The sequence below is a fragment of the Pediculus humanus genome, genomic scaffold (assembly GCF_000006295.1).
Source record: "Pediculus humanus corporis 1103172108193 genomic scaffold, whole genome shotgun sequence".
NCBI classification, from domain to species: Eukaryota; Metazoa; Arthropoda; class Insecta; order Psocodea; family Pediculidae; genus Pediculus; species Pediculus humanus.
In genome coordinates, this window is record NW_002987763.1 from 356047 (window position 1) to 378348 (window position 22302).

At 32.7% G+C, this 22302-nt stretch overlaps 6 protein-coding genes across 6 annotated transcripts; 5 read left to right on the plus strand and 1 right to left on the minus strand.

Annotated features, from left to right (window-relative positions):
• Positions 1–10529: 10529 nt before the first annotated feature.
• Phum_PHUM424430 (moesin/ezrin/radixin, putative) lies at positions 10530–22189 on the minus strand (the record flags this gene model as incomplete). The annotated part of the gene is made up of 9 exons (XM_002429184.1): positions 10530–10694; positions 10793–11020; positions 11090–11236; positions 11330–11540; positions 11663–11923; positions 12045–12191; positions 17929–18164; positions 18264–18386; positions 22010–22189. 9 exons carry the CDS (start codon positions 22187–22189, stop codon positions 10530–10532), a joined length of 1698 nt encoding a protein of 565 aa, XP_002429229.1.
• On the plus strand, positions 12402–13011 carry Phum_PHUM424440 (calmodulin-6, putative; the record flags this gene model as incomplete). Its single annotated transcript, XM_002429179.1, has 2 exons — positions 12402–12642; positions 12743–13011. The coding sequence occupies 2 exons, from the start codon at positions 12402–12404 to the stop codon at positions 13009–13011; spliced, it is 510 nt and encodes a 169-aa protein (XP_002429224.1).
• Phum_PHUM424450 (calmodulin, putative) lies at positions 13505–14208 on the plus strand (the record flags this gene model as incomplete). The annotated part of the gene is made up of 2 exons (XM_002429180.1): positions 13505–13793; positions 13886–14208. The coding sequence occupies 2 exons, from the start codon at positions 13505–13507 to the stop codon at positions 14206–14208; spliced, it is 612 nt and encodes a 203-aa protein (XP_002429225.1).
• On the plus strand, positions 14558–15231 carry Phum_PHUM424460 (calmodulin, putative; the record flags this gene model as incomplete). The annotated part of the gene is made up of 2 exons (XM_002429181.1): positions 14558–14768; positions 14966–15231. The coding sequence occupies 2 exons, from the start codon at positions 14558–14560 to the stop codon at positions 15229–15231; spliced, it is 477 nt and encodes a 158-aa protein (XP_002429226.1).
• Positions 15692–16431, plus strand: Phum_PHUM424470 (calmodulin, putative; the record flags this gene model as incomplete). Its single annotated transcript, XM_002429182.1, has 2 exons — positions 15692–16004; positions 16097–16431. 2 exons carry the CDS (start codon positions 15692–15694, stop codon positions 16429–16431), a joined length of 648 nt encoding a protein of 215 aa, XP_002429227.1.
• Positions 17141–17790, plus strand: Phum_PHUM424480 (calmodulin-5/6/7/8, putative; the record flags this gene model as incomplete). The annotated part of the gene is made up of 2 exons (XM_002429183.1): positions 17141–17399; positions 17525–17790. 2 exons carry the CDS (start codon positions 17141–17143, stop codon positions 17788–17790), a joined length of 525 nt encoding a protein of 174 aa, XP_002429228.1.
• Positions 22190–22302: the final 113 nt, after the last annotated feature.

Consider the following 22302-nt stretch of genomic DNA (forward strand, 5'->3'; position numbering starts at 1 on the left):
TAATAATAATAATAATTATATTTTTTAAATTATTGAAAAACTAACAAACAAACAAAAAAAATTACATTTCACCGATTACGACGCGCAAACCGTGAGGAGATCGAAACAGACATTCGAATATTAAAAAAAAAAAAAAAAATTGATTAAATGCAAACAACAAACAAACAACAGCAACAGCAGCAGCAACGATTCGATTCAAATGAATTCATAAACTAAACAAAAAAAAAAAAAAAAAAAACGACGACTCAGACAAACAAAACTCCGGATGTGGTCAATTTTTCCCAACTACTTATTTTCATTATTAAACGACATCATCTTAATAAAAAAAAAAAAAAAAACGTTTAAATTATCGTACGTTACATAATAAGCAACTTAAAAACGTGTTTCCCCTCCCCTCTCCCTCTCCCCTCCCCTCCCGCAAACAAAAAAACAAACATTTTCCGTACGTAACATTTATTTATTATTTTTATTAACAATGACGTCACCGATTCTTTCCCATATATATATATATATATATATATATATATAAATTTAAATTGATGCATGTAATCGTGAACCGATAAAAAAAAAGAGAGAGAGAGAGAGGAGGGGCGGGAAAAAGTTTTTTCTTTTTTTAAATTAAATTAAACGACGCAAAAAAACAAAAAAAAAAAAATGCAAAATCTCATTTTTCTCCTCGTTAAAAAAAAATATTTCAAACTTCATTGGGTTTAACTAAAGAAAATAAATTAATGCGTAAACAACAACAACAACAACAAATGCATTGACGTTTTCAAGGTTGGCAAAACCGAAACGTTATCGATAACCTCTACGCAGCAGCAACAACAACAACAGCAAATAAATTGCATTGCATTCGAAAGAAAAAAAAAAACAAAAAACAAAAATTAATTAACTAATTAATTTTTATCGAATTTTTTTTTTTTTTTTAAACAACAACAACAACAACAATAATAATAATAATAATAATAATAATAATAATAATAATAATAATAATAATAATAATAATAATAATAATAATAAACAATAATAAAAAGAAAACAACAGAAATGACGAAACTGTAATCCGACTGTACGACTCACCGACAGATTTAAAACTGTGCGTTTTTCGCCGTCGAAATTCACACACACTCGCACGCACGCACTCACGCACTCACTCATACACACTTGACGAACAAGGAGCACAAACAAACAAACAAACAAACAATCAAAACTTTGAATTATTCACATTCAAACGTCGTAATTTTTATATTATCTGACGTCAAAATGAAATTCAAAATGGCTTTCTTTCATTATATTTCTTGAAAATAAGAAGAAATTGTTTCTTTTTTTCGGGGGGGGAGGGAGAGAGGGAGGGGAGCCGTCAAGTTTAAGTTTAATTTAACCCGGCGAATCTTCCATTTTGGAAAAAAAAATATATTTGTCTCTCTGTCCCAAGACTTACATCTTTACAGCAACACACGCACACGCACGCACGCACGCACTGTGCCAAATTGATTTTATGTTAAACGTACGCACGCAACCTTGAGCTCTGGAAGTTCACACTGTGACGACAACGATGTGAGAGAGAGAGAGAGACAGAGAGATAAAGAGAAAGAGAGCGAATCATCAAAGCTTAATGCGATTTCATTTGAGAGAAAATTCTCAGCGTGACACTTTCTCTTCTTTTTTTTTTTTTTTTTTTTTTTAATCCAAAGAGAAAAAAATCGACGTTTCGACGACGACGACGACGATGACGACGCGACGATTTATCAAACAATTATCTCCATTCATTTCGACTAAGCCCAATTATTAATTATCATCATTATTATTATCGTCAACATTCGAAAATTTTTTCATGCAACACGCGAAAACCATTCGTAAACGACGGCTGACCTCGGCGGTCATTTATAAATATAATCTCGACATTATTCCATGAACTGGAACACTTTTTACACATTTTACCCCCCTACTCCCCCCGCCCCCCAAAAAAAAGGATAAACATACTCATCTTCGAATAACCGATCTCCGTTTCGCGACGAGTTCGAATAAATTCCATTTAAATTTTTTTTTTGGTAATTTCATTCAACGTTTTTCCCAACGATTTACGAACAAACGAACAAACAAACAAACGACAAACGGTCGATAGTTTTTATTTCCTCATTTTAAGATTGTAATTTCATCATATTTACGTTTGTATACACTCGTTGCGTTTATCAGTTTCACTCGCATCGACTTTGATCTGGAAAATTCTGTTATTAATAATAATAATAAAAACAGACGACGAACATTCTCTCTCTCTCTCTCTCTCTGTTGGAAAATCTTCGCGTTTTTTTTTTTTATTTTGATCCTAATAAATTTTCCGTGCCGTATCATCGTTTTCCACATATGAAAACAAATCGTCTTATTTTCTCACATTTTCAAATATCACCCAACCTTAATTACCACTCTTATTTTTTTTTTAAAGGCACTAAAACGTTCTCTCACTAATAATAATAATAATAAACGTGAAAAACGACGGGAAAACGTTTCCATTCCATCGTTGCCATTTACAAAATTTATTTATTTTTCTTCCTTCTCTCTCTCTCTCTCACGTTTTCTCATGATTGATAAAATGGCGACAAAATACTCTTCTTACTCCATCTCCGGATTTGCTTTGTACGAATGAGAAAAACAACCGACGGAAAAGGGGGGGCGGGAAAAAAATGACGAGGCGCTAAACGATTCGCGACGGTATCAAATCAATCTTTTCACGTTTTTCCGTCGAATTTCCCCTCTCCCCTCCCCTTCTCCCACCCATTTTTTTTTCGGGGGAATCCCGGAAAACGTTTACACATTTGCAAGTAACCAAAAAAAAAAAACAATCAACCTTACCTCACGATACATCCATAACCCGCGAGAATGTGACGTGACAATAACCGAAATCGAATTCTAGAAATTTCCACGACGTGATTCCATCATCGATTTTAATACCCCGAAAAAAAAAAAGGAAAAATTCGAAATCGATGGAAAATTTTTTTTTTTTCACTTTTTTTTCCGACGATTAATTTCGACTCGACGCGCTCGCTTGAAATTCAAATTTTTACCGTCGCAGAAAATAACGGAACGTTGTTCGATCGATCGTCGCGACATATTGAAAATAATAATAATAATAATAATAATAATTAATAATAATAATAATAATATTATATATTTATAAAAAAAATAAAATCCGAGAGAAAAACGTTTCGTCCGAGGAAAACAAACAACAAATTTACGTGCGAACGTACAAACGAACGAACAAACGATTAAAAATTTCGATTCGGTCCGTGTCTGTTGATTTTCAAGTGTAAAAAAAGAGAGAGAGGGGAGAGAGAGAGAGAGAAAGAGAGCGAAAAAAATATATTAAAAATAAAAAATAAAAATAAAAAGAGAAAAAATTTTCTCTATCCCTTTCGACCTATTTTCCACACAACACACGAACGAAAATTACAAAAAAAAAAAAAAAAAAGGAAAAGCTCGAGAAAAACGGGGAAAACGTTTCGGAATGACGTCACGCGTACAAAACCCGCCCGGTCCATTCGAGACTGGAGGCGGATTCGGGAAAAAAAAAAAAAAAAAAAAAAAAATTTTCTCTCTTCTCTCTCTCTCTCTCTCTTTTCCTCTCATTCGACGCCGCCATTTTTCTTCTTTTCATTCAACGCAAAAATTTATTTATTTATTTTTTTCTCGTAGTTTTCTTTTTCTTTTCCTTTTCCTTTTCCTTCCTCTCTCTCTCTCTCTCTTTCTTTCTCTCTCTTTTTTTTTTTTAAAGAGTTGTTTTCCTTTTCCTTTTACTCATCCGGTTTACATGAGAATTTTTTTGGAACGATGAAAAGCAGAGAATAGTAGTAGTAATAATAATAATAATAATAATAATAATAATAATAATAATAATAATAATAATAATAATACTAATAATAATAATAATGATAATAATAATATTTGTTTATCGTCGTTTGCGTTCCATTTTCGTGTCGTCCACCTCGTTCGGACTTGCTTGGGTTTGCATCAATCACAGGCCGGTTTTCTTTTCTTTTCTTTTCTTTTCTTCGATTTAAGCGTTTTACGTAAACCTATTTAATTTTTTTTTTTTTGCGGTCATCGTCGCGATAATAATAATAATAATAATAATATTGAAGTTTACGACTTTTCCCTATTTTCCTCGCGACCTGTTTTTCTTTTCCCATCCTCCTGTCGAAAGGGTTGATTGGGTGGTGGTGGTTGTTCGTGACGTTTTTGTCTTTTTTATTATTATTATTATTATTATTATTATTATTATTATTATTTATTATTATTATTATTATTTCTATTTCTCATCCTTCACACGCAACTGTGCTCTTAAATTTATTTATTTTTTCCGCATTCGTTATAAATTTTTTTTTTTTTTTTTTTTTAGAAAAATCAATTTCGAACGTATTAAACTGAACGATTATTATTATACGAACGTTTATTCCATTTCCAGACTATTCCGGTTCAATTATTATCATTATTATTATTATTATTCACTTCCTGTCCCGTTCGCATCCTGTTATTCGTAAACAGGTAAGAAAAGAAGGAAGGAAGGAAGGAAAGAAGGTAAATCCTTCGTTTTTTCTTCGTCATCCTCCGCTCTTTCTCGCTTGTCCCTCTTGTTTTTCCATTTTTTTTTTCTCCAGGCTTTTTTTTCAGTTGACCTCTTTTTTTTTTTTTTTTTTTTTTTTTTTTTTTAAAAAGTCATTTGGAGAGAGAGGGAAAAAAAAAAAATTAATTGGCGACATTTCATTGAAATTAATCAGTTGAGTAATCATAGGCTAATTTCGTTTGCCCCCCCCCCCATCACATCCCCCTTTCCCCCCTCTTTTCTTCTTCGAAAGGGGGAAAAACGGTTTTTTTTTTATTCTGTTGGGGCTCTCCAACGAAATAATCCGAAAAGAGTATCGCTCCTTAAAAAACAATTCAGTTTAAGTTCATTCTGAACTTTCGCCATCTTTATTTTTTTTTAAACGCATTGAATGATGATTTTAAATTTTATGTCACGGTTACTTCGTTTTTTTCTTTTTGTATTTCTCACACGTCACTCTTCCAACATAAATTAAAAAAAAAAAATTCCTTTTGAAAATGAATTGGACAAATGCATAATTTCCTTCCTTCCTTCCTTTTCTCTCCCCCTTGCTCCCTATCTCTCTCTTTCTCTCTCTCTCTCTCTCTCTCTCTCTACCAATATACCAATTTTTGTATTCAAGGATAGAAACATAGTCATTTCCATATAAACAATATGGGGTCAAATAAAAATTAAATTCAATCAATGACCTAGGAAAATATGCCCTTGCAAACATTATCGATGATAATAATAATATTGCAGAAAATCAACAACACGCAATGCCTCGTGCCAAACCAAAAAAAAAAATTTAAATTTAAAAATGGCGTCCCCTTATCCTGTCACCACCCTCCCCCCTCCCCTCCCCCCGACAAAACAACTTTCATGGGAATCTCGTCTTTACATGCGACTGAAAAAAAAGGGTTTGACCTGATTAATAATTTTTTTTTTTTTTTAAAATATTTTTTAAATGTCAACAAGTGTCATCGCCGTAATAAATAATCCAAACACTTGCTATAAAAAAAAAAAAAAAAAAAAAAACAACAAAATAATAATAATAATAATAATATAAATAATTAACGAACGTTTTCTAAAAATAAAAAAAAATCATTAAAAAAAAAAAGAGAGAGAGAGAGAGAGAGAGAGAGAAAAGTTCATTTCTTATAAATGTAAACCAGAAATCAAATTTTGCACTTTTTTCGTTTGTTTGTTGCAAATCGTAAAAAATTTAACAAATTAATATTAATCTGATTAATAAATTTCTTAAAGTACTAATAATAATAATAATAATAATAATAATAATAATAATAATAATAATAATTTTAAAATCGAGTTAATCAATCAATGATATCGAATTCAATTTTAAAACTCGATTATTCATTTTCAAATTGAATCACACACACACACACACACACACACACACAATAAAATTTATTCGTTACAAGTTATTAATAATTATTTAACAATTATTCTCTATTCTGAAATTACTCAATAATTAAATAAATAAAAAAAAAGAATTTAATAAGTAAATAAATAAATAAATTTTCAGTTTCCTTCCATTCACTCTCATGTGATTCGTACAATTAATAACAATTACAAATCACCAACGGTTATGAGAGTTTCGAAAAATTATTACAATTTGAATATCATTTCTATTGACATCATTATAAAAATTGACTTCTCATTATTATTATTATTATTATTATTATTAATAATAATTACTTGTTTGTATTTGTATCGTCAAAAATAAAATTTAAATTGAAAAATCAAAAAAAGATTCGAATGAATTCGAAACGACTAAACATAAATATACACATATGAATTATCAATTTGAATTCGACATTGAATGTTTTTTACATGTACATAACATTCATCAATCATACATATATTATAATTTTAAACTTTATATTGATAAATATAAATAGAAATATTAACATGTCACAAACACTTGACCAAGCATGCGATATTTTTTTTTTTTTCGATTTGATTTGTAAATCTTAATACTAATTACCAGCACTACGAAAAAAACACACACACACACACACACACACACACTGATATTAAGCTGAAATAAAAAAAAAAAAGGAAAAAAATAACAATAGTATTAATCACTGATAAAAAGGTTTTCAATATTTGTACAATGATAAGATTTTTTTCCTTTTTTTTTTTTTTAAATTATGTTTTTCTATTGTTTAACGATAAGTTTTCTTCTATCTTTATGTAATACATTTTTTTCTTTTTAATTGTTATAATCTTTAAAAGTAAAAAATGTAATACAAATATATAAAATAATGCTAATAATTATGATATTAAATGATAATATTAATAATAATTAATATCATTTTATAATAAATCAATTTATGAAACAATTCAACACACACACACACATTAAACCAAATGATAACCAAATATAGATAAGGTAAAAACTATATAATCGTAATGACTTTTAAAAAAAAAAAAAAAAATTCACTCTTAAAATACTTAATAATAATAATAATAATGATTTAAATAATAAAATATGTATGTGGAATGTAAAAAAAAAAAAAAATTAAAAAATTTCAACTTACTTGATTCGTATGTAAAACCAATCCCCTCCCCCCTTAAAGAAGGGATGGTAAAAAATTTAATGGCTTCGAGCAACTAAAACTGTATATGATGCGAATGAGAATAAATTTTTTTTTTTTTTAAACACCATTCGCAAACGATTGATTGAATATAAATAAATTTTAAAAAAAAAAAAGACTTTAATTTAAATAAATTTTCCTTTTATTAATTTCGTTTGATAATAAAATTAATAATTTTGATAATCGCGAACACAATTCGATTAATTTTGACACTAAAATAATGATAATAATAAAATAAATTCTGATATAATAACTCTCACGCCGACATGTTTACTCGAAAAATGAAACTCGTCAAGTTGGCACTACGTTAAATGTTAAATTTAATCGGCCAATGAGAAACGAGATTGGTCGTGACGTCATAGCGCGGGTTTTTTCCCACCTTCTTTCTATAGTCACGTCATTAAACGTTTAACCTCGCGGTCAACCGTATTTTTATGTTTTGTAAAAAATTCGTTATTAAATAAAACTTTCATAGGTAAATACTTATCGTATATTATTTTCTTTTTACTTAAAATTTAATTTTTTATAATAATTAATAATAAACAAACAATAATTATAATAATATTTCAAAATGTATATTAAGTCACATAGAAAAAAAAAAAAAAACCGTTAAGATTTATACATATATATATATATAAATCAAAAACTTTTCATTAATTAAACAAAAAGAAAAATTCATAATAATATTATTTTAAATTTAAACAATCATGAACGAATCGTATTAATAATTAATTAATTAATTAACATTAAAGCATAATAATAATAATAATAATAATAATAATAATTGAAAACAATATCGGTGTCTATAAAAAATCAAATAAAAAAAATTTTCAAAAATTTTAAAAAAATATTCCAAAAAAAAAATTGATTAAATTTTTAAACAATAAATAATCAAAAAGGATTTCAATTTATTTTTATTTAATACGAGATTAATTTATTATCATTATTATTATTATTATCATTATCATTATTATTATTACATTCAATCAATCAATCAATCAATCAAAAAAAATACAGAAAGGAACTGTAAAAACTACATGTTGGAAAAATTACTTCATCTCTCTCTCTCTCTTTATTTTATGTCACTATTAACTTTTTATTTATTTATTTTTTTTCATCAACAATAAGGCCATAATTATTTAATATATATATATATATATATTGACGGTATTATTATTAATAATAATAATAATAATAATTACAAACTACTCAATTATGTATTTATGTATATATATTAATATAATTATTAAATAGAAAAAAAAAAAAAAACTACACAAAGGCCACATGTACGATTTAATTTGATACAAAAAATATATATATTATTAGCAGTAATAATAATAATAATAATAATAATAATAATAATAATGACAATTTCATAACCTTTTTTTTTAAAACAAACAAGAAAAAAAAATGATTTTCAACATTACAATAACCGTTAAAAAAAAAAACTCAAAAAATCAAAAAAAGAATAATAATAATAATTATCATTATTATTATTTTTAATAAATTATAATTTTTTAATTAATTTATTTAAATTTTTAATTGGCACCCATTGACGCGATCGTAAACCAAAAATATAAAAAAAAAAAAAAAAAAATAAGGCACTCAAAACACACGCACACACACAAACAACAAACAACATAAATACGTTAAATTTGTGTATTTATATAAACGCACGTACGCACGCACCTACGCACACACGTGTATTTCGACTTCTGATCAGTCCATATCAATCATTAATAATAATAATAATAATTTTTCACCATCTTTTATATGCGTGTGTTTGTATTTTGTTAAGAATTTTTTTTTTTTAATAACGAAACTTTTATTATTATTATTAACTATATTAGTAGTAATAATAATAACAAAGCATGTTTGTAGGTGAGTGCGTGTGCGTGCATTAACACGTACTTACACACGATATATTCACTTGCACTACACACACACACACACGTGTATAAAACGGGCAAGTACGAATTTTATTTATTTATTTATTTATCAATTTTATTAACTTCATTAAAACGAATTATCATTATTAATTAATTTATTAAAAGCTCGAATTATTATTATCATTATTATTATTATGACTTTTCTTTCTCTACGCGGCATTATGAATTTTCCTACAAAGTCTACTTAACTCGTTGACATTAACGTGTGTTCGTGTGACGTCATCAAAAATGACCGTTACACGCCTAAAAACTACTTTAATTGTAGTGGTGGTGGTGGTGGTTATGGTACTGATAAGAGCCTGAACCTTTTTCGAAAATTCTCTAAAATACCTATTATTATTATTATTATTATCCGTACAACTACGATACTCCGTAAAACGATCACGTTCGCAGACGAAAACACATAATAATAATAATAATAATAAACGATTACCACGTTTCATTTTACAAACTAATACATTCGAAATGATGATGATGATGATAAAAACCATTTTCCTTATAACACGATCAATAATAATAATAATAATAAAAAGGAAAATTTTTCTTCTCTTTCTCCCGTTAAAGAAGACGAAGAAGAAAAAGAAGAGGAAAGCGTAAAAGGAAGACATAAAGGAAGACGTGTAGGAAAGAAGAACAAATAATAATAATAATAATAATAAAAACTTTTCGACATTTTTCATAGAGTAAAAAAATTTGAAAAAAAAAAAAATTTCTAATTAATTTAATCGGCTCGTAATAAAATAAAAATTCAATTTAATTTAAAATAATAATAATGATAATGATAATGATAATGACTTTCGATCGAGGCGACAACTGTTGGCAACAACAACAACAACAACATCACTCACAATCAGCTCGAATGCTTGCTTCCTTTCTTCCTACCCTCTCTCAAACATTCAATCAATCAATCAATCAATCCCTCTGTTGTTTAAATGAGTGCATGTGCGTGCGTGCGTGTTTGTGTTTGTTTTGTGTTTGTCTGCGTGTGTTTATAACTTTCTCGTTTGTTTTCACCAGAATCCGACTACTTTGTTTGTTTTTTTTCTTCCATTTTACACAAATTATTGTTACTACTTATTAATAATAATAATAATAATAATAATAATAATAATAATAATAATAATAATAATAATAATAATAATATTAATTAAAAATTAACATTCCTTTCTTTTTCTCAATATTAAACAAAACAAACAAAAAAAAAAAAAAATACTAATAATGATAATGACGGTAAATCGGGGGAGGAGAGGGCAGGGTAGGGGAGGTGGAAGGAGAGTGGGAGTAGGGGCGGGGACCGACGTACGGTTGGATTAATAATATATAAGAATAATAATAACGTTTGGGGGGGTAGGGGAGGAGAATGAGGAGGGGGGGAAAAAGGATTTTACATGTTTTCAAATTGATCGACTCGTCGCTTCGTGTTACCCTTTCGAATCTCTCTCAAAGTCTTGTACTTGTCCCGTCCGACGCGAACGTTTTCCCTATGTATTTTATCCATGGCAGTTTCTTTAGTTTCGTCCAGCGATTGCGCCAAATCTTGCTTGAGCGCCTGGAAAACAAACAAATGTTAATAATAATAATAATAATGATGATAATGATAATAACGACAACGCGTCACGCATCATATTTATTGGAAAATTCTCTCACTTTCAACTGATCGTGAAGGCGTTCGTTTCTTTCGGCCAGAGTACGTCTTTCTTCGACCGGATCCACGATATTCGAATCCGTTTCTAATTCTTTCGTCACGTCACCGTTGGGCAAATCATCGTTTTCGTCATCGTGTTCGGCGACGTGATGATGCTGGGGAGTCGTTGACGCCGCCAAAAATTGCATGTTGGCTTCCTTTTCCTTTTGCCTCGCTTCTTCCACTTCCATCTGTAAAATTAAACATTATCATTCGAATCGTTTATTTTCATTCCCCCCCCCTCACACATCCCTACGTACCTGTAAACGTTTGGTTTCTTCCGCTTTGATATCGACTTCGCTTTTGACGCGTAACAATTCTTCTTGTTTCGCCGATATTTCATCTTCCAATTTTTGCCTTTCCGCGGCTTCCATGTTCTTCGATTCTTCCAATCGAATTATCATCATCTGTTACATAAAACACGCAAAATAGCTATAAGTTTACACACACACACACCCCCGCATCCCTCCCCCCATCTCCTTCGTTTCATCCACTCTCACCTGTAATTCATTTTGCCTAGCCTCCAATTCATCTTTGGCTACCTGTACTTCTTTTAATTGTTCCACGAGACGCGTTATCGACTCTTGAGCCTCGTGCAAATCTTGTTTCTTTTTCGCCAAGTCTTCAGTCACAATTTTAAAACGTTCTTCGACTTCTAAATATTTCTTTTCGGCTCTTTCTCTCGCCTGTATTTCCAACTGAAGTTTTTCCCTATGATGAAAACAAGAAACAAAATGTTAAAAACGCAACTACCTCCTGTTGCTCCTCTTTCTCCTACACCTGCTACTACTACTCCTCCTTCTATTTCTCCTACACCTCCTACGCTTTCTCACCTCTGTTGCAATTTTGCTATTTTCTCATCTCTCGCTTGAGCTTTCATTTGTTGAACGTCGATCGTGTCGGGTTTCCTTCTCCTCATGTACAAATCGTGATTTCCCATGCAGAGAATCAAAATCCTCTTGTTGATTTTTATGCGGGGAGCGAAGAAAACAAAATCGGGAGCTTTTTTATCGATGGGTTTGATCATGAATTTTTTATCGTTGAACGATATGTTACGAATTTCCGACCATGGGAAACCGATTTTCGGCGTCAACCTAACACGAAGAAAAAAAAGGGAAAATAATAATAATAATAATAATAATAATAATAATGATAGGGGTTACTCCCCTACCCCCCCCCCCCAAAATTTTGCTTCTTTTCCCCTTCAATACTCACTTATCATCTTTTTCGTATATGTTTAATCCCAACGCGTCGACTCCCAACCACAACTCGGTTCCTTTCTTGTTACGAATTTCAAAATAATTTACACCGTACATTTCTAAATCTTGGGCTATTTTTAAATATTCCATCATCGAATCCTCCCTGAAACAAACAAACAAACAAACAAACGGAAAAATTAAAAAAAATTTCAGAGAAAAAAATTTGTCGGGTCACCCCATCAAGAGGGGGAGAGAAAATCAACCTGCCAGGTTCGTCAATCAGTCAGGAGTGGAGTGTTGTTCAAAGACGCGGGAAAATGAAAAAAAAATCTAAATCTGCTGCCACGGCACACTGTAGGAAAAACAAACAAACATGGATAAACGTGTAAACATTCGCGATTATTTACACCTTCCCGAAAAGAAAAGCGATTTCGAATGCGCATCCAACCAGGATAGGATGGACGAATTTTTGGAAGCGTTCACGCTCTACGACAAAAACGGAGACGGATTAATCGATACCAAGGACATTGGAACGGTCATCAGGTCTCTGGGTCAGGTTTTAACGGTTTGCGAAGAAACGGATATAGTCGCACAATTCGCTCAACAAAATTGCCGTGAGAATAATTTTCTTTTTTTTTTTTTTTTTAAACCTTTTGTTGCTCCCCCCCCGTTCATTTATTTATTTCTTACCCCCCCCTTACCCCCCTTATTCAGACGACGTGGATTACATTACGTTCGTTAAACTCATCAAAGGAAAGTACAGACAGTTCGACGAAGACAACGAGCTCAGAGAATCTTTTCGAATGTTCGACAAAGAGGAAAAAGGTTTCATTTGCATCGAAGACCTTAAGAAAATGCTCACGACCATGGGGGAACCACTCTCCGAGTCGGAAATGAACGATTGGCTCCGCGACGCTTCCTCTTACATACGTAAAAAAAAACTTTTCTACGAAGATTTTGCCACTTTCATGCTGTCCAAATGAAAAAACAACCCCCCCTCCCCTCCACCCCCTATCATCTCCTCTCCTCTCTTTCGTCGTCAACGAGAGAGAGAGAGAGAGAGAGAGAGAGAGAGAGAGAGAGAAAGAGAGAGATGGACAACAAACCGCACATTCATCCGGATGCCAAAAACAAATCGTGTCTATTAATAATAATGATAATAAAACAAATACTTTTAAAAAAAAAAACAAATTTTATTATTATTATTATTATTATTATTTTTCCACGCGTTCAAAAATAAAAAAATAAAAATAAAAATCGTGTAAATAAATTTGACAGTGTCAGCAGAAAACGGAAACAACATTATTAATATATATTATTTACACGCCGCCGCCGCCGCCATCATTCTCACGCGGAAAATAATAATAATAATAATATTTGTAAACAAACATAATAATTTTTTTTAAAATTTTTTTTTTTCGAGGGGGTGAATAAGGAAGGGAAAGTGAAAGGGTTGTGGAAAAATAAAAAAGAAAAATGGCGGAATCACGTGATTGGAAAGACTACACGCGAAAAACGGAAGTCATTCACGAAACTAAAAAAACAACCGAAGATTCTTTGTGCGAATCCATCGAGTGCGATTTGACGGATTTCCGTTTGAACGATTTGGAATCGGAAATATGTCGGTCTTTTGCTCTTTTGGACGTTCGCGGAGAGGGCGTCGTGTCGCTCGAAGAATTGAAAAAATTACTCGTTTCCCTCGGGAGATTGCCACACGACGACGAGCTTGCCAACATTGTACGATACGCTTTGACCGAAGGCTGCGGTAACAATCTCTCTCTTTCTTTCTCTCTCTCTCTCTCTCTCTCTAATCATAATCACCGATTTATTTTTCTCCCCCCCCACCTCCCGTTGCAGAAGAAAGCTACGGAATGAATTTCAAATGTTTCAAATCATTCGTCATGAAACAACTTTGCGTGCGAACGGAAGAGGAAGACGAACAACTTCGGAGAGCTTTCGATATTTTCGACGTGACGTCACCGCCGACGGGAAAATTAAACGTCAAAGTTTTAAGGCATCACCTCAAGAAACTGGGAGATAAATTGACGGATGACGAAATCGATTTCCTATACAGGGAAGAAGATTATTGGATGCTCGACGAAATCGATACAATCGAATACGAGAAAATAATTTGCAAATTATTAGACAAACCATGCGATTCACAATTTTTAGGCTGTTAAGTTGTCGCCCCTTTTTTTTTTTTTTTTTTTTTAACGTACTCGAAAAAATGTCCATTTTGTAATAATAAAAAAATAAAATAAAATAAAACTCAAATTATTTTTTTTTTCAATTTTTAAATACCCCTCTCCCTCGTTCACATTTTCATAGAGTAAGAGAAAATCGTGGCATTAGATAATAATAATAATAATAATAATAAAGTCGATGAAATTTTTTTTTTTTTTTAAAAGCGAAACGAAAACCCGAGTGTGACAATTAACAAACGTCGGAAACAAAGTTTAATAATAATAATAATAATAATAATAATAATAATAATAATAATAATAATAGTAAACAAATAAATCGTACAAAATGGCCGACGAAACGACGACGGAATTACCGGAGGAAAATCTTTCGGTTGAAAAAATCGCAGAATTCCGCGAAGCTTTCAACCTTTTCGACAAAGATGGCGACGGTAACATAACGACCAAAGAATTGGGTACTTGCATGAGGTCTCTCGGGCAGAATCCGACGGAAGCGGAAATCGCGGAGCTGATTTGCGAAGTAGACGTAGAGGGAACAGGTACGATCGATCACCCGCCTTTCTCTTTTCTACTCCCACCACCACCACCACCACCCCCTCTTCTTTTTTTTCTCTCTCTCGTGATTTTGCATTCTCCTACCCCTACCTCCTAACCCTTAACCACGCGTCCCCACATCCCACACGTGTTTCGTTATGTTAAACGAATCTTCTCTTTTTTTTTCCCACCCCCCTCACAGGTTTAATCGATTTCACATCGTTCGTTTTGATAATGGCTAAAAAGATAAAAGACGTCGACAACGAGGAAGAACTCAGAGAAGCTTTTAGAATATTCGATAAGGAAGGTAACGGATTCATAACCGCATCCGAGCTCAGGCACATAATGATGAACTTGGGTGAAAAATTAACGGAAGAAGAATGCGACGAAATGATTAGGGAAGCGGATGTCATGGGTGACGGAAATATCAATTACGAAGAATTCGTCACCATGATGATGTCAAAGTGATTAGGAAATTATTATCATTATCATTATTCGTATTATTATTATCATCATCATCACTCACAGTTTACGATAAATAAATACAAATAAATAAATTTAATAATAATTTTTTTTTTTTTTTTTTTTTTAAGCGAAATTTTTTCAAATTGCCCAACCAAAAAGGTTGTTGCGTTTTTAACGTTCCGACATTTTTCCAAAGCCTCGTTTACTCTCGTTTAAACCGCCCCCCCGCCCCGCCCCGATCGTTCGTTTGCCGCCGGCGGTGTTTTCAGCAGACTAAAAATAACCACCGGCCGCGACATTTTTTTTGTTTTTTTTTTTTTTTTTTTTTTTTTTTCCCCGATAATTTTCCGTCGCGGGCGTTTTATCGAATTCTGAATGAGAAAAAAAAAAAAAAGGAAAAGGAAAAAGGAAAAAGGAAAACGTGATAATGGTACGAATGTAAATTCATTATTCGTTATTGAAAATGATGAAAAACAAAACTGACAGCAGTCTCGGAGCTGAGCATTCAGATTTGAAACATTCGACGAGTGAAACCGAAGAACTCCAATCCTCGGAACTCGAAGTGATAAAAGATGAAGAGCCTCAAATAGATCTGAGACAGTTTCTGACGAAAGAACAAGTGCAAGAATTCAAAAGAATTTTCCAGGCTTACGATGTCAACAACGAAGATAAAATCCCGGTCAAAGCCATCGGAATCATTTTGAGAAACATGGGATTGAATCCGTCCAAGGCGATTCTCAAGAGAATGACAAAGGAAATCGATCCGGATAAAAACGGTATGGGCACGATGTGAGAGAGAGAGAGAGAGATAGAAAATTCACCACTAATCGAATCCCTCCCCAACCCCTTCCACTCTTTTGCAATTTAGGTTACGTGGATTTCGAAATGTTTTTACATCCCATGGCACGAATGATACACGAAGTCCCGGAAAATCACGAGGACATAATCGCAGCATTCAAAGTTTTCGACGAAGACGACGAAGGTTTCGTATCCGTTAAAGCTTTGACCGAATACCTCACGAACCTGGGCGAAGATTTGGAAGATTTCGAAATTGATAATTTGATTAAAATGGCGGATCCCAAAGGCACGGGCCGAGTCTACTACGAAGGATTCGTCGAGAAAATTTTCGGAATCGTAAGAAACGGGAAAAAAAAGAAAAATCTCAAAGGGAAAAAGGGAAAAAAACGAAAAAAAAATGAATGAATGAATAATAATAATAAAAGAGCCCCAGGTTCGACTCGTTTTATGACGTCATTTATCCTTTTAAATAATGACGTGTAAATAAAATTTTTTTTCTCACGAGCAAAACAATTTCCTTACTTTTTATTTTTCTGGAAAAAAAAATTTTTTTTACATCATCAAACGAAAATGGCGACGATCTCACTCGCATGTGACCTACCTTAAACAGAGATAGAGATAGAGTTAGAGAGAGGGAGGAGAGGGAAGGGGGGGGGGAAAGAACCTTCGAATGTGTGCAATCGACTGAATTCGTCATTCGACATACATGTTGTGATACAATGCCTAAGAAAAGCATCGCGTATCACTGCCAGGTATTCGATAAACGTAGGTGAGTCACGGTCATCGTGCAATCAGGAAAAACCATTACGTAAAAAACAAACAAACAAACAAACAAACAAGCAAACAACAACCAACCATTTTTTTCAGTAACTAAAACAACAATTCGAAACTGATTTCGAAAAAAAAAAAAAATGAACTCGCGTAAAGTAAACCGCCAAAAAAAAAAAAAAAAATTTTTTTTCGAAATCGATTCAAACACTCTATGAAATTTTTTTTCTCATGCCTCCTCCCCTCCCCTCACCTCCCCTCTTCACGACACACGCATCAAACGTAAATAATAATTTGGTAAACAAAATTATATCGATCGACGGCAACCTCATTTTTGAAAAGGAAAATGTTTCCGGATAAAGTAGAATCACACGACGAGAACGAACAAGATGCGGCGGAAACGGAAGACGAAGAAGATGAGAAACCGGTCGTAGACGAACTCACTCAATCCATAAGCGACGACATCGACGAATGTTTGGAATATTTCGACAAAGACAAAATGGGCGTTTTCGATGCCGCGCACCTGGAAAAAGCTTTGAAAAGCCTCGGACTATTTCTCACGCACACGGAAATGAAAGATTTGGAATCGGATTTGTCGAAAGACGGTAAATAAATAAAATAATAATAATAATAATAATAACGGTGATGATATGAATGATGATTACAAATTTTCTTTTTCCTCCTCCTCCTCCTCCTTCCCCGCGCCTTCCCCCCGCCCCCTACACAATAGGACAGATCGAATTTAATGATTTCAAACGGTTCGCGATTGAAAGAATAAAAGATCTCGATCCTTTCGAAGATTTGAAAAATTCATTTCAAGTTTTCGATCCCGACAACGAGGGATTCATACCGTCGGATCGTTTGAAAAAATGGATGACGACGCTCGGGGATCCCCCGCTCACGGAAAAAGAAGCCAAAGAAATGGTCAAAATGGGAGATCCCAACAACAAGGGATTCGTTATGTACGATTTTTTGGCCGCCGTTTTATTACAATGATAACAATAATAATAATAATAATAAATGATACCCAAATCTGTCGTTTCGCGTTAAAAAAAAAAAAAAAATTAAAAACCGTCGGGGATTCATTTTTTTTTTTTTTTGGTTTTTTTTCGGGCGTAAATTTTTGAAACTCACCGAAGCATTCCCTTGTGCTCGTTCCACCAGGTCGTTATCGATGATTCCCATTCTTCTTTGGACATTTTGTGCTGGTCCATGACTCTTTGAGGCAACAGTCTGTCGTTTGACAAAAATCCGGATCCGTGGTATGCCTTGTTGTAATCTCCGTATCTCGCTTGTACGGCGTACGAAGCGAGAAGAACGGACGTTTCCGGCGGACAGTAAATCTCGTCGGAAAGTATCGAATTTTTAACCTGAAAATTTATTATTATTATTATTATTATTAATATTTATCAACCATTTTTCCTATTTCTTTTTTCGATAAAAATTTGAGAATAAAATTTGAGAAGTACCTGAAGGTAAAAAAGTCTCAGCGTTATATCTTGTATCAATTCTTCCGCCACGTCTTCCGGATAGAATTTGGCGCGAAATTTGAATTGGAGTGGATTTTCCTTTTTCACTTCGTGGTTCATAACCTATAATTCATCAAATGATTAATTCGTTATTTTTTTTTTTTTTTTTTTTTTTTTAAACTAATTTTTTAAACAAGACGTGTAATCTAGAATCTAATTACACTTTGGCGAAAGGGATTCGCAATAATTCTATTTAAAAAAAAAAAAAAGAGAGAGAGAGAGAGAGAGAGAAAACCACTACTGGAATTTTCTTTGGCACAAAATTTTATGCGACAATTATATTATATCTATTGTCTAAAACAACCACCTCAACAAAAACAAAAGGGGGGGAGAGGGGAAATCAATTAGAAAATCATATAGGTCGAATGGTGACTAAAAAGAAGTCACGTGTGTGTGTGTGACGTCACAAGTCTTACAAACTTTCGTCAGGTTTTCCTGGAGGAGAGACTACGAAAGTTTTTATTTGTTTTCGTAATTATGCTCTCCGTCATAACTACGATAAGAAAACACATATATATGCGCATAGTTATGCAATTACATCGTCGTTCCCTCATTATTATTATTATTTTTTTTTTTTATTTCCGCGTACAAAAAGAGAGAGAGAGAGAAATAATAACACAGCGAGAGAGAGAGAGAGAGAAAAGACACACCTCGAAATATTATTGATGGTTTTTAAAATGATGATCGATAGTTGACGACACGTATGATAATAATAATGATGATATCGAAAATGATGATGACGATGACGATGACGATGATGATGATTAATTTTAATTTTTTTTTTTTTTTCGTAATAAAAATTGATGACCATCACATCATTCTATCGATTCGTTATCAAACCACTACTAATGAATACGCCTTGAAAGAAACGAGTGGAGGGGTGGTGGAGGAGAGGGGAGGGGAAAAATCACGTGGCTTTATTATCGCCACGACAAAAAACAAGCAATAAAATATAATAACTACTGCTACTACTACTACTGCTACCACGTCACGAGAGGGGGGAAAAACTCTTTTTATATATATAAATGCAACAACGAATATGCAAACACACGGATTAATGCGACTATCACACGATATCGAATGCTAAATTATTTATTATTATTATTATTACTCATTTTTACTACATTAGGGGGGTGACGGGGTAGTGGAGGGAGATGAATCGAAACGGATGTGAGAATACAACAAGCATTGTTTTCCATTATTAGTAAATCATTTTTTTTTTTTTTTTTGCTAAATTCGAATATCATCTACCACCAAAAGTGTTCTTCTTACCCAAATCATTCCGGCCTCATTTTTCTTTAAACAATAATTTTTAACGAATCTTTTAGCTACTTGAAGATTTTCCTGCGTGTTTTCCGTTTTATTATTATTATTATTATTATTATTGCCGGAAAAAAGAAAAAAAATTCCATTATTATTAATAATTGTTTGGAACGGGGGGTGGGGCCGTGGGGGGCGTGGGAGAGGAAAAAAACGAAACAAAACAAAAATCCTACCAATCTCTCCACTTCCCCTCCTATTTCTCACACCTGCCTAACGTAATAATAATAATTTTCCGATTGTTTAATATTGATGCTGGGGGGACGGGGGGAAGTACGATACGGAAGTACGGTAGGGGAAAGGGAAGCTCAGGCATTTCCGGCGAACGACACCAAGAAGAAGAAAAAGAAAATGTCGCCAAAAAATTTCAACGCGATTTATTACGTTAAAAGCGTTTCATTTGACCTTTTCGTTGTTTCCCCCCCCCCCCAGGAATGAAAATTTTTGACATTTTGAAAAGTCAAAAAAGAAAAGTCGGCTTTTTCCTTTTGCCTCATTAACACAGATTTCTCGTCTTTTAATTTAAAAATAATAATAATAATAATAATAATAATAATAATAATAATAATAATAATAATTTTCGAAGAAAACAGTTTCTGATTCAGTTCATCACATGATCGATTGCAGCTTACGTAATAAATTTTTGCGCTATCCCGGTAATGACGTCATTGTTACGTTTTAACATAAAAGTATTTTTAAATGCAACACAATTCCTTTCCTGGAAATTCTTACATCTTTCGAATTTTCTCTCATTATCGAAACAACACTTCAATTATTATTATTATTATTATTATTATTATTATTATTATTATTATTATTATTATTATTATTATTATTATCGATAACATTTGAAAAGTACTAAACGTTCGCTTAATCCAAAACATTGTACCGTCCACCCTCCCCCCTTCTCCCCCGAAAAAAAAACCTAGACAAGAAAACCCATAACGGATCAGGACGACTGGAAGGCGTGAGTGGTACCAACTTTAAAAAAAAAAAAAAAAACTGAAACTTTTCTAAAGTGTGTGTGTGTGTGTGTTTAAAAGCTTTTACTCGCGAATGACAAAGGTTCGATTAGAGACGGTAAACTGATTAGAACGTCCTTGAAACAAATCCATAAAGTTAATAAATGGTAAAGAAAGAGAGAGAGAAAGAGAGAAAGAGAGAGAGAGAGAGAGAGAGAGAGAGAGAGAGAGAGAGAAAAGACAAAGAACGAAAAATTTCAACTTAATAATGCTACGTTTAAACGTTTCTCTCTCTCTCTCTCTCTCTCTTTTTTTTTCCTTTCAAGGTCCCCCACACTTATCAAACTTTTTTTTAAAACACAAATTCATATTCATAGTTTTTTTTTTTTTTTTTTCGCTTTCACGGCAATAAATACGTTATAAAAGAAAACTTAATGGAGCACCTGACTCTGACTCACCACCACCACGGCCTAACAACAAACCTAATAAAAATTCAGGTATTCGCAGAATTAGAAAATGAAAAAAAAATTTAAAATAAAAAAATCCAAATTCGCGGGTTTCGACAGGTTCAATTTCCGGTCGAACCAAAGTCGCGGGGGGCGGGGGAGAAAACCAACGAACGGAAAAATCGATCCGGGGTGGCGGTGGTGGGCCTTTTATCATCCACCACCTGTTCTTCAATTTTTTTAAAGTTTCACTCTACGTTCGGCAAAATAATAAAAAAAATTACAAAACTAGTTTTCGAATCTCGGTAAATTAATGAAAAAGAAAGAGAGAGAGAGAGAGAGAGAACAGCAGAAGACGTTTGAAATCAAGGTCGAGAATGCTGCGCAATAAAAATCATTTTCTCTCTCTCTCTCTATCACGTTTTCTTAAGTGGAATTATTACAAAATTATTTGCAGACGTTAATTATAATATACAAAAAAAAAAAAAAAAAAAATTCCAAACGTTTGAATAGGAAAAATAAAAAATAAAAATAACCGGAAGTAGAACAAACTCCTATGGGAAGGAAAACTTTTGCGTTGGTTAAAACGATTCGTTGACAATTTTTTTTTTTTTTTTTATTTGCTTCCCGACATTTTTCTAACAAGTTTTGATGATTGAACTTTGAATCGGGGGGGGGGGGGAGGGGGAAGGAAGGGAAAAACAGAAAAAACAAAATGGCTTCGATCGTAACCTTGTTCGTAACAATTACAATAACAATCAACAAACGTCTCGTGATGTGAGTGAGCTCTGTGACGAAAGAAGTAATGTCACGCATGAGAAATTAAAGATTAAACAATACGAGAAAAGGAAAGGTAAACTTTGAAATATGTCATGTGGGGGCGGGGGCGGGGGCGGGGGGAAAGAATGAAAGAAGAAGAATAAGAAGATTACTTATCGCAACGTTGCCAAACACAAACCTTTTTGTACAATTTTATCCACGTCAGGGATCCCTTTGAATCCGTGTACTGGAGTCCGAAAAACCAAACTTCTCGAAGTCCAATAGTTTTGACGACTTGATCAAACAATTGTTTTCCGGTTGTCGCCGGTTGGATGGCGAACTCGAGTTCCGCATCCATCGTCGTCACCCTCACGTTCATCTGGAAATTTAAATTAAAATATTTAATTAATTAATTTTTTTTGTGTTGTTGATCTCGCGTCAAGTCATTAAAATTTTTGTACTTTGAAATTATTATTATTATTATTATTAATT